Source organism: Neomonachus schauinslandi, chromosome 4, assembly GCF_002201575.2.
Source record: "Neomonachus schauinslandi chromosome 4, ASM220157v2, whole genome shotgun sequence".
Lineage (NCBI taxonomy): Eukaryota > Metazoa > Chordata > Mammalia > Carnivora > Phocidae > Neomonachus > Neomonachus schauinslandi.
The window spans coordinates 102014822-102028349 of NC_058406.1; the positions used below are offsets into that span (position 1 = coordinate 102014822).

Below are 13528 nucleotides of genomic sequence, written 5' to 3' on the forward strand. Positions count from 1 at the left end.
ACCCCAAAACAATACAAAAATCCTGTGGACTTATCATATCTTATTTTGCAAAGGATTTCTACTGAAGACTTGGCATCTATCAGGTAAGAAGCACAATGTTAGCTACCTCCTCTGTGGGTCTCAGCTTCCCCATACTAGTTCTCATGACTGTATCAGACAGGCATGGGCCCTGTGGTATCTTCTGCATTTTCTACAATTTCCAGGATTACAAGGGGAGTACCACCAATTAAGCACCAGGAGACACTGCCTACTGGTACACACTGAGCATTTCCTGTAGCTAACTCTGGGGGACAAGGTGCTCCCACCCAAACTCCCTCACCTCTTTATTCTGCTGTGTTTGCTGCCACCTCCAGCGCCGTTTTAATGCTTCCTTCTCGGCTCCTTTCTCCATCAGCGCATACAAAGCTTTCCGCAGCATCAAGTCCCGATCATGGAAACCCCACATGCCTGTGGCAAGAAAACATACCAGTAGGACACCTTACATTTATTAATTATGATGCACATACCCTAGCATCAAGGCAATCAGGCTGAAGGCCAGGTTCAAAGAAAACCCTGTGACTTAGGGGAGAGGTACTTAACAATGAGAGAAAAGATGTTCCTACTCTGGAGGTTCAGAAACTTCAAGAACTTAAAAGTGGGGGATCCACCACATCCTACAAACTCCTGACAGAAAGCCCCTTACTCATATGCAAGTCTAACAAACTAAAATATAGAGTAGCAGCAGAAAAGATGGGTCTGGCAAATGGCAATCAGCATTAAAGCTGGAGGGATGGTTGGAACATGAGGACTTTTTTAAAATCTAAGGCAACTACTGGGTATTTACCCCAAAGATACAAATGTCGTGATCCAAAGGGGCCCGTGCACCCCAATGTTTATAGCAGCAATGTCTATAATAGCCAAACTATGGAAAGAGCCTAGATGTCCATTGGCAGATGAATGGATAAAGAAGATGTGGTGTATATATATACAATGGAATATTATGCAGCCATCAAAAAAAAAAAGAAATCTTGCCATTTGCAACGACGTGGATGGAACTAGAGGGCATTATGCTAAGCGAAATAAGTCAATCAGAGAAACACAAGTATCATATGATCTCACTGATATGAGGAATTTGAGAAACAAGACAGAGGATCATAGCGGAAGGGAGGGAAAAATGAAACATTTTTCATTTTAGTCCTGAGTCTCTTAATCTAAGAGTCCTGAGACTCTTAATCTCAGGAAACAAACTGAGGGTTCTGGAGTGGTGGGGGGTGGGAGGGATGGGGTGGCTGGGTGGTAGACACTGGGGAGGGTATGTGCTATGGTGAGCGCTGTGAATTGTGTAAGACTGTTGAATCACAGACCTGTACCCCTGAAACAAATAATACATTATATGTTAATAAAAATAAAAAAATAAATAAAATCTAAGGCAAAAAACATACTGAATTATAAATAAGTTTTATAATTAAACAAATCTCATAAAAACTGATGAAAACATCTTTTCTACATACCAAAAGAGTAAATATTAAGTAGAATGATATACACACATAGCTTTATCTTGCTTACATACCTGCTGCTCAATACTTCTGGGGGATAGCTCTCAGAGTGGGACCCATGCTAAATCCTGTGTTCTCCATATTCTCTCTGAACAAGACTGAAAAGCCAGGGCAGGGCTCTCTTCCATCCCCTCTTGCATGCCCATGCCCCTGCACGCACGCGCACACACACACACACACACACACACACACACTGTACGATCACTTCTGCCTAAGATCAAGGTTAGTGGATTAAGTCCTGCACATGAGATCTAATTCTATTGCTTCCTTTCTGAGGGTGCAGAACACCATTTTCAAGACTTACCCAGAGAGGCTGCATGCAGGAGGCAGTTTCCATCCCCAGTAGTTGCCAAAGGAAGCAGCCTCTGGCAGGTAGGGTCCACACTCACCCACCAGTTCAAACGCCCTACGGAAACAGAAGGAAAAGGAGAGGAGCAGATTATCCATAAAGCCCTTCCCACTTCCCTAGCTCTAAAACAGACTCCAAACTTGCCTCCTCTAGGAAGCCTACCCAAAATACTGTTATTCCTTATACCTTCTTCACTTATACCTAGTCGATCAGAACCTGGAGAGCATGATTGGTGAGATCAGCAGTTCTTACATGGGGACCACTGATCTAACCAATATCCAAGGGGACATTTGGCAATATCTAGACCTATGTTTGGTTGTCTAGTGGGGGGATGCCACTGGCATCTAGTGGGTAGAGGCCAGAGAGACTGATAAACATAATATAATGTACCAGGCAGCTCACACAACAAAGGATTATCTGGTCCTAAATGTCACCTGTGCTGAGATTGAGCAACTCTGGGTTAGATGATGGGGTCAAGGTCATAGGCTGAAATCTGTGTTGGCTACTTGGTCTGGCTCTGATTCCTTCACTTTGCTCAGGAGACCAGTAAACATCGTAACAATGAAGCTCAGCACAAATCCATCATCAGTAAAAGAAAAACAACCCAAAGCATGTATTCATGTCACGTAAGTATCATCTGCCTATATGACAGCATGTCAGCTTGTATGTGGTATGACTTTAAAGACATGAGCAACAAGACAAAGCACATGAAACACCTTAGGAATTGAGCCTCAATTCTGTACAGTCATCCCACAATTGCTGATCCATTATTCACACGAGGAAAATATTTCATGAATCATGCTTAAAAGTTTTCTTGAATTACTGAAATTCGACAGAAAGAAAACTGGCCTATAATCTCACTAGCCAGATAACTTGTTAACTTTTTAAAAAACTATAAATAGGTGCACACAGTTACTATAGAAGGGTACAAATGAAAAATGAAAGCTTCTTTCCCATGCCCCCACCTCCCAGCCCCCAGTCTTTCTTCTAAGTAAGTTTAATACCTGACTAGATTTCCCAGAATTCCCAGCAGACTCGCATACCATATTAACTAATTTTAACAGTAATTTAAGACAAACACAACTTTAAAGGTAAATAAATCTTCGGGGAAAGGCTCATATAAACAAATGGGACTTTTAAATTAATCACCATTGTACATCATCTATACTATTGGTTCTTTCTGGTCACAAGGGTGTTCCAGAGCCAATTATAACTCATTTGTATTTTTTTTGCCCCATGTATGGATTTTTAGGTATTGATTCCTGGGCCTTTCATGTGTATATCTGGTTTCCCTTCCATCAAACAGGAAATTTCCAGGGGAAAGTGTCTAATTTGTGTCCCGAAAAGAAGCACCTAGCTCAGTACATGTTGATCTGACTGACTCTTGACTTTGCAGTTAGCTCCCACATTTAGAGAGGAAGCTACTGGTCAAGGCCAGCCCCTCCACGTGGCTGCCTGCAGGTGAAGAGCAGACGGAAGAGCCCAGGAAAAGAAGCACTCACTGACCTGCCTGTTCCAAGGCAACCAGCATGGACTGTTCAATAAGGTCTCTCTCTATGAAGCTGCGGAAGTCTTCGTTGTACACAGTGAGATCTGGAAGCTGGAAGGCACAGATGGGCATTTCCAGGGGGTGCTCACTGCTCCCCCCACCCCCACCATTGGAGGAGACATGGGACCGGGCCAGGGAAACAATGCTGGAGCTGGCGTGGGAGATGCCCCTAGACAGGCGTTTTTCTGCAATGAGAAACGGAGTTACCTTAGAACATACACAGCCCAGAGAACGTTCCGTTCCACTCATGTGGTGATGGTTACCTCTTGACATGGGTTACCTCTTCCAGGCAGGGAAAAACTGTGAGTCTCACTAGCTACCAAATTTCCCAACCTTCTTTCTCAATCCAAATACAGGTGGAGAAATATAGAAAGTAGTATTTTTTTTTTCTTTTTTTCCCCTTCTCTTTAAAGATCTCATTTATTTATCTGACAGAGAGAGACACAGCGAGAGCAGGAGCACAAGCAGGGGGAGTGGGAGAGGGAGAAGCAGGCTTCCTGCCGAGCAGGGAGCCCGATGTGGGACTCGATCCCAGGACCCTGGGATCATGACCTGAGCCGAAGGCAGACGCTTAACGACTGAGCCACCCAGGCGCCCAGAAAGTAGTATTTTTGCAGGCACTTACATTAGCACCAAATATACATTCCTCTTTCTACCCTTTTTAAAAGAATTTGCCTGAACTTCTCCCCATGACTCTGTCTTCTTTCACTTCCCATTTCCCAACATAAAAGGGACTCATTCATTTGGCAACTTGGTCACTGTTTGGTAGGAAAAAGAGGGAATAAGGGAAATGGGGTTTCATTTGGCTCGGCTGAATCAAATAATCACTCTGATAATTTTCAGTTTTGGAGAATAAAGGAAAGAATTTCCATTATAGAAAATTAATAATAATAGGGGCGCCTGGGTGGCTCAGTCGTTAAGCGTCTGCCTTCAGCTCAGGTCATGATCCCAGGGTCCTGGGATCGAGCCCTGCATCAGGCTCCCTGCTCAGCGGGGAGTCTGCTTCTCCCTCTGCCTCTGCCTCTGCCTCTGCCTTTCTCTCTCTCTCACGAATAAACAGATAAAATCTTAAAAAAATTAATGATAAATCTTACACATCTGGAAACTTTCTTATCTACCATCGATAACATTCATTTACATAATTTACTACAACTTTTCTGGATTCATATTTATCAGAAAGCATAGGTACAGTCATTCTCACTTAACATGCCAGAGAAAGACCGTAATGTAGACAGTACCTCAAATTATTTTTTTTTTAAGATTTTATTTATTTATTTGTCAGAGAGAGAGGGAACACAAGCAGGGGAAATGGCAGGGAGAGGGAGAAGCAGGCTTCCCACTGAGCAAGGAGCCCAATGCAGGACTTGATCCCAGGACCCTGGGATCATGACCTGAGCCGAAGGCAGACGCTTAACCGACTGAGTGACCCAGGTGTCCCTATTTCATTTGTTTTGGTTACATGGTACTTAAAATTCCCCAGCAGATAGTCTGTGATCATAATCTGCTCAGTGTCATATTACAATTCATTTGCATGACTTCAGTTTATATATAAAGATTATCAAAAGCTAAAAATTGTATTGGGAAGTAGTTCTTAATCCAATACTTGTCAGAGATGACATACAAAGTAAGTCAAGATTTGTCTAAAGTTATTTTATAGTGATATTATTTCTTAAACTGTTTTTTTTTAGGTATTTAAAAAGTATTATAAGCCCATGGTAAAAAATCAAAATACTATAGAAAGATGTACAGTATTACAAATAAATCTCCCCCTTATTCAAAATTTCTGATTCCTTCTCCAGAGGCAACCTTTTGGATCCTTCTAGAATTTTTTATGCACATAGAAACACATATAGCTTTGGGCGCCTGGGTGACTCAGTCAGTTAAGCAACTGATTCTTGGTTTCAACTCAGGTTGTGATCTCAGGGTCATGAGATAGAGCCCTGCATGGGGCTCTGCGCTTAGAGTGAAGTCTGCTTGAGACTCTCTCTTCCTCTCCCTCTGCCCCTCCCCCTGCTCTCTCTCTAAAATAAATAAATAAATAAATAAACTAAAAAAAAAAAAGAAGCACATGTAGCTTTTGAAATCATTTTTAAAAACATAAACAAGAACATACTATATAAACTGTACTGCATCTTACCTTTCTCAATAGATTTTAGAGACTTTAAAAACAGCACATCAAGTTCTACCTAATTCTTTCCAATGGCTGCAGAGTATTCCACAACATAAATGATTTTAATTCATTTAACTGCTCCTCTACTAATGGACCTTAAATGTTATTTTCAAGCTTTAACTTTCAAGCTTTATGCTGCATATGTGTATGTGTCCACTTACGTCTATTTATTTAAAGGACATATATATATATACACACACCCACGTGCACATACACATATATGATAAATTCCTAGAAATCAAATTGCTAACTCAGAGTATACAGGCATTTTAAAATTTTGATACATACTGACAAATATTAACCGAAGAGGTGGATGGCAGTGATCCTTTGAATTCTACCTTTATGTACTTTATCTTGACAACTAGATTGTTCTCCTTCATCCATTTCTCTCCCAGTATCTGAAAAAGGCCTTCGTACAGGGGAATTCTCAAGATGCAGTGGGACGGTGTGGGGCTCCCGCACCAAGACAGACTGAGGCCACCTCTGATCAGTCTGTCAGGGGAGCAGGGGGAGGGATAGGATCATCTCCAAAGGATGACTCCATTTAGCAGTCCCCTCACTTCCTTCCTAGTCCACCTACAGAAACACCCCTCAGTTACCCCAGTACCTTGAACGATGTCATCCTGCCGCTGCAGGGTGGGTCGGGGAGGGCGGGCAGACTCTCTATCCGAAAACCCCTTTTCAGGGGTCCTGGAGCCACCACTCCCTTCACTAAAGGGTGGGGGCAGGTTCCCAGCATGGACTTGACGTAGCTGTTCAAAATCACTGAGGGCGGCACTCACGTCCCAATTCTTTCCTGGCAGGAGACAAAGCAAAGAGTGAAATGGGTACTCAGAGTACAGGGAAACTGAGGAAAGACACAGAACAATCACTCGAACCATCCTCTCAAAACTAGCAAGGAGGGGCGCCTGGGTGGCTCAGATGGTTAAGCATCTGCCTTCGGCTCAGGTCATGATCCCAGGGTCCTGGGATCGAGTCCCGCATCGGGCTCTCTGCTCCTTGGGAGCCTGCTTCTCCCTCTGCCTCTCTCTCTCTCTCTCATGAATAAATAAATAAAATCTTTAAAATAAATAAATAAAAGAAAAAAAGAAAAACTAGCAAGGAAAATTCATGCATACTTCCACCATTCTCCTGTTCCTTATTGCGCTTAATTTTCTTCCATAACACTTCAGTCTGCAATACCACAATTTCTTTATTTACTTGTCCATTTCCTAAGTTGGCTCTGTGAGCATTGAACCTTTGTGTCTCTGAAATGGAAGGGCCCACAGAGACCACAGATAAAACAAAGGAAGCCTAAAGAAGTAGAGTGACTTGCCCAAAGGCACAGCTAGTTTGCACCAAGGAAAAGTGTGACTAAAGCCCAGGTCTCTCAATTCTGATATCCAGAGAGTTCTTAGCCTAGACATGCTCTGCAATGTCCTAAACCATCCGAAATTGTATACAAAGGTATAAGTATGTGCATTTTTCTAAAGAAAAAGAGCTGATAGCTGTCCTCAGATTACCAAAAGGAACGGTTAACTGCCGCCAAATTTAAGAATCACTACTCTACTGAAGAAAAGACTCTAAATGGTAGATTTGTCATAATGGATTTTTCTGTTGCTTTCTCCAGTTATATTATTCAATAAATATTTCTTTCTATTCTATTCCACCTGCTACCCCTTTAATTCAATTCCTATCACCCACTGTCCCACCTCCAATCCACTCTAAAGTATCCCATGAGATTAATCTTTCCAAAGCACAGTTCTGATCATTTCAGTTCCAGAATCAAAACCGCTAACTGCTTGCCACTGCCTACAGAATAAATCCTAGGCTCCTGTGTCTGACATTCAAGGCTTTCTATGACCTGGCCTACTTTTCCAGCCTTTTTTCTGTGTTTTAATCTCCCTGGCTATCAAAGTGGAGATGACTCCATGTAGGACTGTTATGAAGAGCAAATGAATTAAAAGCACTGGGACACAGCAAGTTTTATATATGTATTTATTGCTGTTGCTGTGATATCTGTTATTACTCTAATTTTCCAGTTAAGCTGTATGAATCATTAATACCCGATGAATTTACTTCTGAGCCATTACATCTGCCATTTGTTCCAGCTCCCTTTGCTCACACTGCTTCAGTCAGTCTGGCCTCTTTACTGTCCCTACAAACATGCTAAGACTGCTCCCACCTATGGCCTTTCCAACAACTCTCCCCGCTGCCTGGAAGGCTCTCTCCCCAATTTATCTACACTCCTTCAGGTGTTTGTTCAAAATGTCACATTCTTTTTTTTTTTTAAAGATTTTATTTATTTATTTGACAGAGAGAGGCAGTGAGAGAGGGAACACAAGCAGGGGGAGTGGGAGAGGGAGAAGCAGGCTTCCCGTGGAGCAGGGAGCCCGATGCGGGGCTCGATCCCAGGACCCTGAGATCATGACCTGAGCCGACGGCAGACGCTTAACGACTGAGCCACCCAGGCGCCCCATATGTCACATTCTTAATAAGGCCTGCCTTAACTACCCAAGTAAAAATCACAACCTACCCATCATTTCCCATAATACTTCACACCTTAACATATACTTTACAATGATTTGGTTATCATGGTTATTATTTATTGACTGTTTTTCCTGCTAGAACATAAGGGCACGGATTTTTGTTTGTTTTGTTTTGTTCGAGCACCTAGAACTTGGCACATAGTAGGTACTCAATAAATATTTGTTGAAGAATGAAGGACTTTTGTCCTGACTCAACAAATGAATGAATGCATGTTTACCACACAGTTGGAAATACAGAACACTGTACTGAATACTGGCTCTGTATTTGCAACTTGTGATAAACTCCTTAAAATCAGGTCCTAACAGCCAACTTGTCCAAAACTGAATGTCCATCATCCTCCTTCCTGAGACTTGCTACGTCTCCTCCTTCTATATTCCTCAAACTGATAATGGTATCATAAGCCCTCTAGGCCAGAAAATTCCGTCACCTTCAGCTCCTTGCTACTCAGATCCAACTCCTCCGCCCTCACTATCTAGTCAATGTTTGCACTCATGAAACATCTCTCAAATCTGTTCTTTCTTGTCCATTTTTATTGTCACTGTGCCCATGCAGATCCTCATGATTGTCCCCTGGTCTCTGGGAGAGGCTCGGCTAGTCTCTCCTCCCCTAACATGTCCCCATGTCCCCTCTCGAATTTGTTCTTTACACTATGAACCAAAGTTAACTTTTAAAGGAAAAAGCGAGAAAGAAGCAGGGAGAAAATGAAGATCAGGCCCTTTGATTTCCCTTCTAAATTCTATCTTAAATCTGTCCACTTTTCTCTCTTCTGCCACCACAGCAGTTCAAGCCATCATCATCTCTCACCTCAACCGTGGCAACAGTCTTAACTGGGTTGATCACTTCTCTGGCCACCTTCCAATCTGTTCCACAGCCTTCAACCAAAATTCAAATCCAATCACGTCACTCCCTGATTACAACCCTTCACCAGCTTCCCACTGAACACAGAATGACATTTAAACTCCTTACCACAGTCTACAAAGGGCCCCATATTCTGCTTCCTGCCTTTCTATTTCCTACCACTCTGACCCCACTCTTCCTACCCAGTGCCAAACTCTCTTTCATCTTAGGTCCTTGTATAAGCTTCTGTATCAACACTCTCTTCTCTATCCCTTTTGTCTTGTTACTCCCACTCACCCTTCTGGGTTCAGTTCAAAGGTCACTTCCTTAGAAAGGCCTTTCTGCACCCTGTATCTAAATTGGGTTTCTCTCTTACACTTCCATAGTACCCTCAACCTTTCCTTCATAGCAGAGAAGTGTGTGCACGTCTGTGTGTGAGAGAAAGAGATTACACAAATATTAATTGTAACGTAATTGTTAAGAGCCAGCCTCTGAAACCAGATTGCCTGAGTTCAAATCCCATTTAACTTCTCTGAACCTCAGTTTTTAAAACTGTAAAGTGGGATAATAAAACTTATATTTAGAGTGCTTGTAAGAATAAAATAATGTATCCCAAGTACTTCACACATACAGCATTCAACACATGTTACAAGAGGAAGAGGAAGCATTTGAGCTGAATCCTGAAGGATGAGGAGAATTTCAGGAGAATAATGGAGGAAGGGACACTGCAGACTTAGAAAACAACTTAACGTGACCAGGGAAAGGTGACAAGTTGGGCCAGGCTGAAACATAAGAGGGAGAAGGTACTAGGAAATAAAACCAAAAATGCCAGTCAAGGGCAGAGTCATACTGAATTAGCAAACTGGAGTCCAAACCCAGATCTTTCATTTCCTAAGTAAGAGGCAGAAGCAAATGTCAAGTTGTCACACCCTGCTAAGGGCTGACAATCTAAAACATCAGAATGTACACTAAGAACCTGCCCCTTTCTCCTCAGGCTTACCCATTTGTGTCATTATATATTTCCATCAACAAAAAAACATCTGTTAATTATGACTCCAAACAAAGCATCCTACTGACATGATTCTAAGCCTTAAGGACCTTAAAATATAGAATGTTCACAATTATGTGTACATACAGACATAAGTAAACAAAGGCAGCAAAATAAAAACATTAACTTAATTCACTCTACATAGAATCACCCATACAAATTAGGGAAGGAAAGAAACAAAATGATGAATGATCCCAAAGTCATTTATATATAAAGAAGACGACTTACAGATCTAGAGTTGTGCTTTCAGTGGATTAATATAAAATTTCACTTGCATTACCTGAGCATAAATTCACAGTGGAGAAGGCTACACCAAAAATTCAAAGTGAAAACGGGATTTTTCATTTTAAAATTATGGTGAGTCATACACAGGTGGATTATTAGAAGCGAGGTAAATGTAAGGTCTGCCATACACAAAGTATCTTTGTATGTTCCAAGTCATCCTAACAATAAACATCGCATTTTACTTTTTCTCTTATTTTCCCCCTTGTGACTCCTTACCTTCCAGGAGATCTCGGGCCAGCCCAGGCTCTGCGCCTGTGGAACGGACAAAATCTGACAGGACAGCATCCATGTCCAGGGTCATGTGATCATTAAGTACTTTCAGGCAGCTGAGGTAGGGTGGACATATATCAAAATTCAGGCCTCCACCTGAGGAGGAAATAAACACATAAGGCTCAAATTACACTGAAATAGGATGATCACAGCCCAATTTCAGCAGCTTCCTAACCAAAAGGGGAAACTATCCCGGCTCATTCATTTCAGCTGAATTTATTATGAAGAGCAACATTAGTTTCCTAATTCCTCATTAATTTCTTTTTTTTAAAGATTTTATTTATTTATTTGACAGAGAGAGGCAGTGAGAGAGGGAACACAAGCAGGGGGAGTGGGAGAGGGAGAAGCAGGTTTCCCGCCAAGCACGGAGCCCCATGTGGGGCTCAATCCCAGGACCCCGGGATCATGACCTGAGCTGAAGGCAGACGCTTAACGACTGAGCCACCCAGGCGCCCCTCCTCATTAATTTCCTAACTACTAAATTAATCATAAAGTCTAATGTCACTCTGAATAATGCTTTTCTTCTACCTTTCTAGAGTATTCCATTTCTATCATCAGTTTGCTTACCCAAGCTAATGGAAGAAAGCAGCAGACTACCACCCTGAAGAATTTCCCACCTTGTTTCTTTCCTTCCCAGCACTTGATATAACCTGAAATTATTTTAAAAGGTTGCTGTCTAGCCTCCTCCTCTAATATGTAAGTTTCTTGAAAGCCAAGTGCTTGTGTCTCTTGTTCACTAATGTGTCCTCAGCATGTATCACTTGGCACTGTGCGTGTCATACAGGCCCTCAGGAAATATTTGCGGAATGAATGGGTAAATGAACAAATGAGCACTATACATTGAATAACTTTAGAGTTGACTAGTGTTCTGAGGCTAGCTGAGGACATGGAAGGAGCAAGCTGATAGTGAAAACTACTCAAAATAAAACAATAAGCTATTATGCAAAGCAGAGTGAAGATCTCAAAGGTACACAAAAGTCAATTTTTGTCCACTAATTTCATGAACCCAGGAAACAAGCCTTTCTCTACCGCGGACAAATGAGCCAAATAAGTTTACCTGAAAAAGATCTCTTCTTTCAGACTTGACTTTGGCAGAAACTCTGTCCCTGATCTGATAGCCTGGCACCAATCCACATTCCTCTAAAGTTAGCAGTCCCAGCCGAGGAAGCAATAACAGAGTGAAGAACAATCTCTAACCAAATTCTACACACTAGACAGGTCTACAGTTCTCTGGAGAAGAGGGCTTGTTCCTAAAGTAACCATAACACACCTGCCCTACCACACCCACCAATCCCTTGCCTTTTCGGGAAGGCCAAAAGTAGAATTCTCAGAGGTAAAAGGTGACTCAGGTGACTCTGCAGAAACATCTCCTCCTAAACAACCTAAAGTCTAAGGGTGACTCAGATACCTTTTCTTCAAACCTCCCCCAATGCCAGGACACAGCCTGTTTAGTGGTATGATCAGATCCTGATTTTCTGCATTCCTTAGAAATATTAAGGCAAATAAACAGCAACGATTTGTGGGTCATAAAACCAGGAAGTCACTAACTTGACTGCAGGGACATGTTTTATTCATATTTGTAGCCCAACACCTACCACCTAGCACAGCACCTACAATATTGTAGGCAGTCAATCAATGCCCGATGGAGTAAATAATTAAATGACTAAGTGAACCTCCACACCAGCCACCACCAAACCAATCCATTTTCGGCTTAACTTAACAAATGAGAAATTCCAGGGTCCTTCGTACTTCCTATCACCCCTCTATTTCTAAGAGTCTGCCCTGGTCCCAATCCATCTCTCCAAGTTTCAGAAACTCTCTTTTCTGAAGAGACATCATCCATACTGTCACTAGTTCTGCCACCCTCGTACCATATGATTTTACCTACACCTATATATGTTAGCTGGGTGGCTTTGGTCAAATTACTTACAGGGTTTCAGTTGCCTCTTGTTCATCCTGGACTTGGATTCGATGACCTCTAAGATCCTTTCCAGGTTTAAAAACTGAACTTCTCCAGTTCACTATAGCCTCATAAACCATGATCCTGACATTCTCTTTTAGTCTATGTACTACCAATGTCTAATTTCCTTCCATTTCAATATCCCAATTGTCAGAAAAGGCTGCCAATACATAAGTCACTTTTGGCCTAACATACCTCAAGTTCAAAATGTCAAGTTATCAAATAAATTAGTTTCTTACATTTTATACTTAAGAATTAAATTCCTTCAGAATTCATAATGAATGAGTGGTTTCTCCCTCCCCTAATAAAGACAAGAATTTCTTCTCCAAGCCCATTTTAGTCACTGTCTTAGAGGTCACAGGAGATGGCTGCAGCCCAAATAACTTGAAAGCATGACTAATCCAAAACCAAGAGCATAGCTGCAAAATGAATTTCAATCTTCTCTCTTAAAAAAAAAAAAAAAATTCGAAGGAACTTAGTAAAGCCACTTTAATAAATTTCTGAAAGACTGTGGGAGGTATACAGTAAGCACACACATAGCAATCAGCAAAAAGATGCTCAGCAGAAGAGAGAAGAGCTGATTATGCCACAGGCATGTAGGCCATCTCCCAGCCAGACATAGGCTCCTGTGGCTGAGAAGCCAATAAAAACCATCAATGTCATGGCATCACAGATCTCATTTGCCAACACAGTAGGTCATTCTTTTCAACAAAGTATTTTTGAGAAGTAATTTAGAGATCCAACATTATCTATAACAACTTGCCAAAAAATTCAAAGCACTAAACCAAGCGTCTTGGCAGCACATTCTTATATCTGATGCCTCCAGGTGCAGGCCACAGACTCCACCCTAACCCCACCCAACAGGAGAGGACAGTAGCTTTTGTTACATCACCACCAACACCTGGTTTGAGCTTCTCAAATTCCAAATGGGAAATATCCACAACATGGACTAAAACACACAGTCCTTGGCTCTGTCTCAGCACACAGGAAGAAAAA

General features: G+C 41.8%; 1 protein-coding gene across 1 annotated transcript in view; it reads right to left on the reverse strand.

The window, feature by feature from the left end:
* OTUD7B (OTU deubiquitinase 7B) overlaps positions 1-13528 on the reverse strand; it is a 54656-nt gene that overhangs the window by 12832 nt on the left and 28296 nt on the right. Inside the window, exons 2-6 of the mRNA XM_021688062.2 lie at positions 10519-10668; positions 6211-6399; positions 3391-3618; positions 1840-1941; positions 320-447 (exon numbers count right to left, since the gene is read on the reverse strand). Coding sequence (XP_021543737.1) covers positions 320-447; positions 1840-1941; positions 3391-3618; positions 6211-6399; positions 10519-10603 — 732 coding nt within the window. The 5' untranslated portion in view covers positions 10604-10668. The remainder of the gene's footprint in view (positions 1-319; positions 448-1839; positions 1942-3390; positions 3619-6210; positions 6400-10518; positions 10669-13528) is intronic.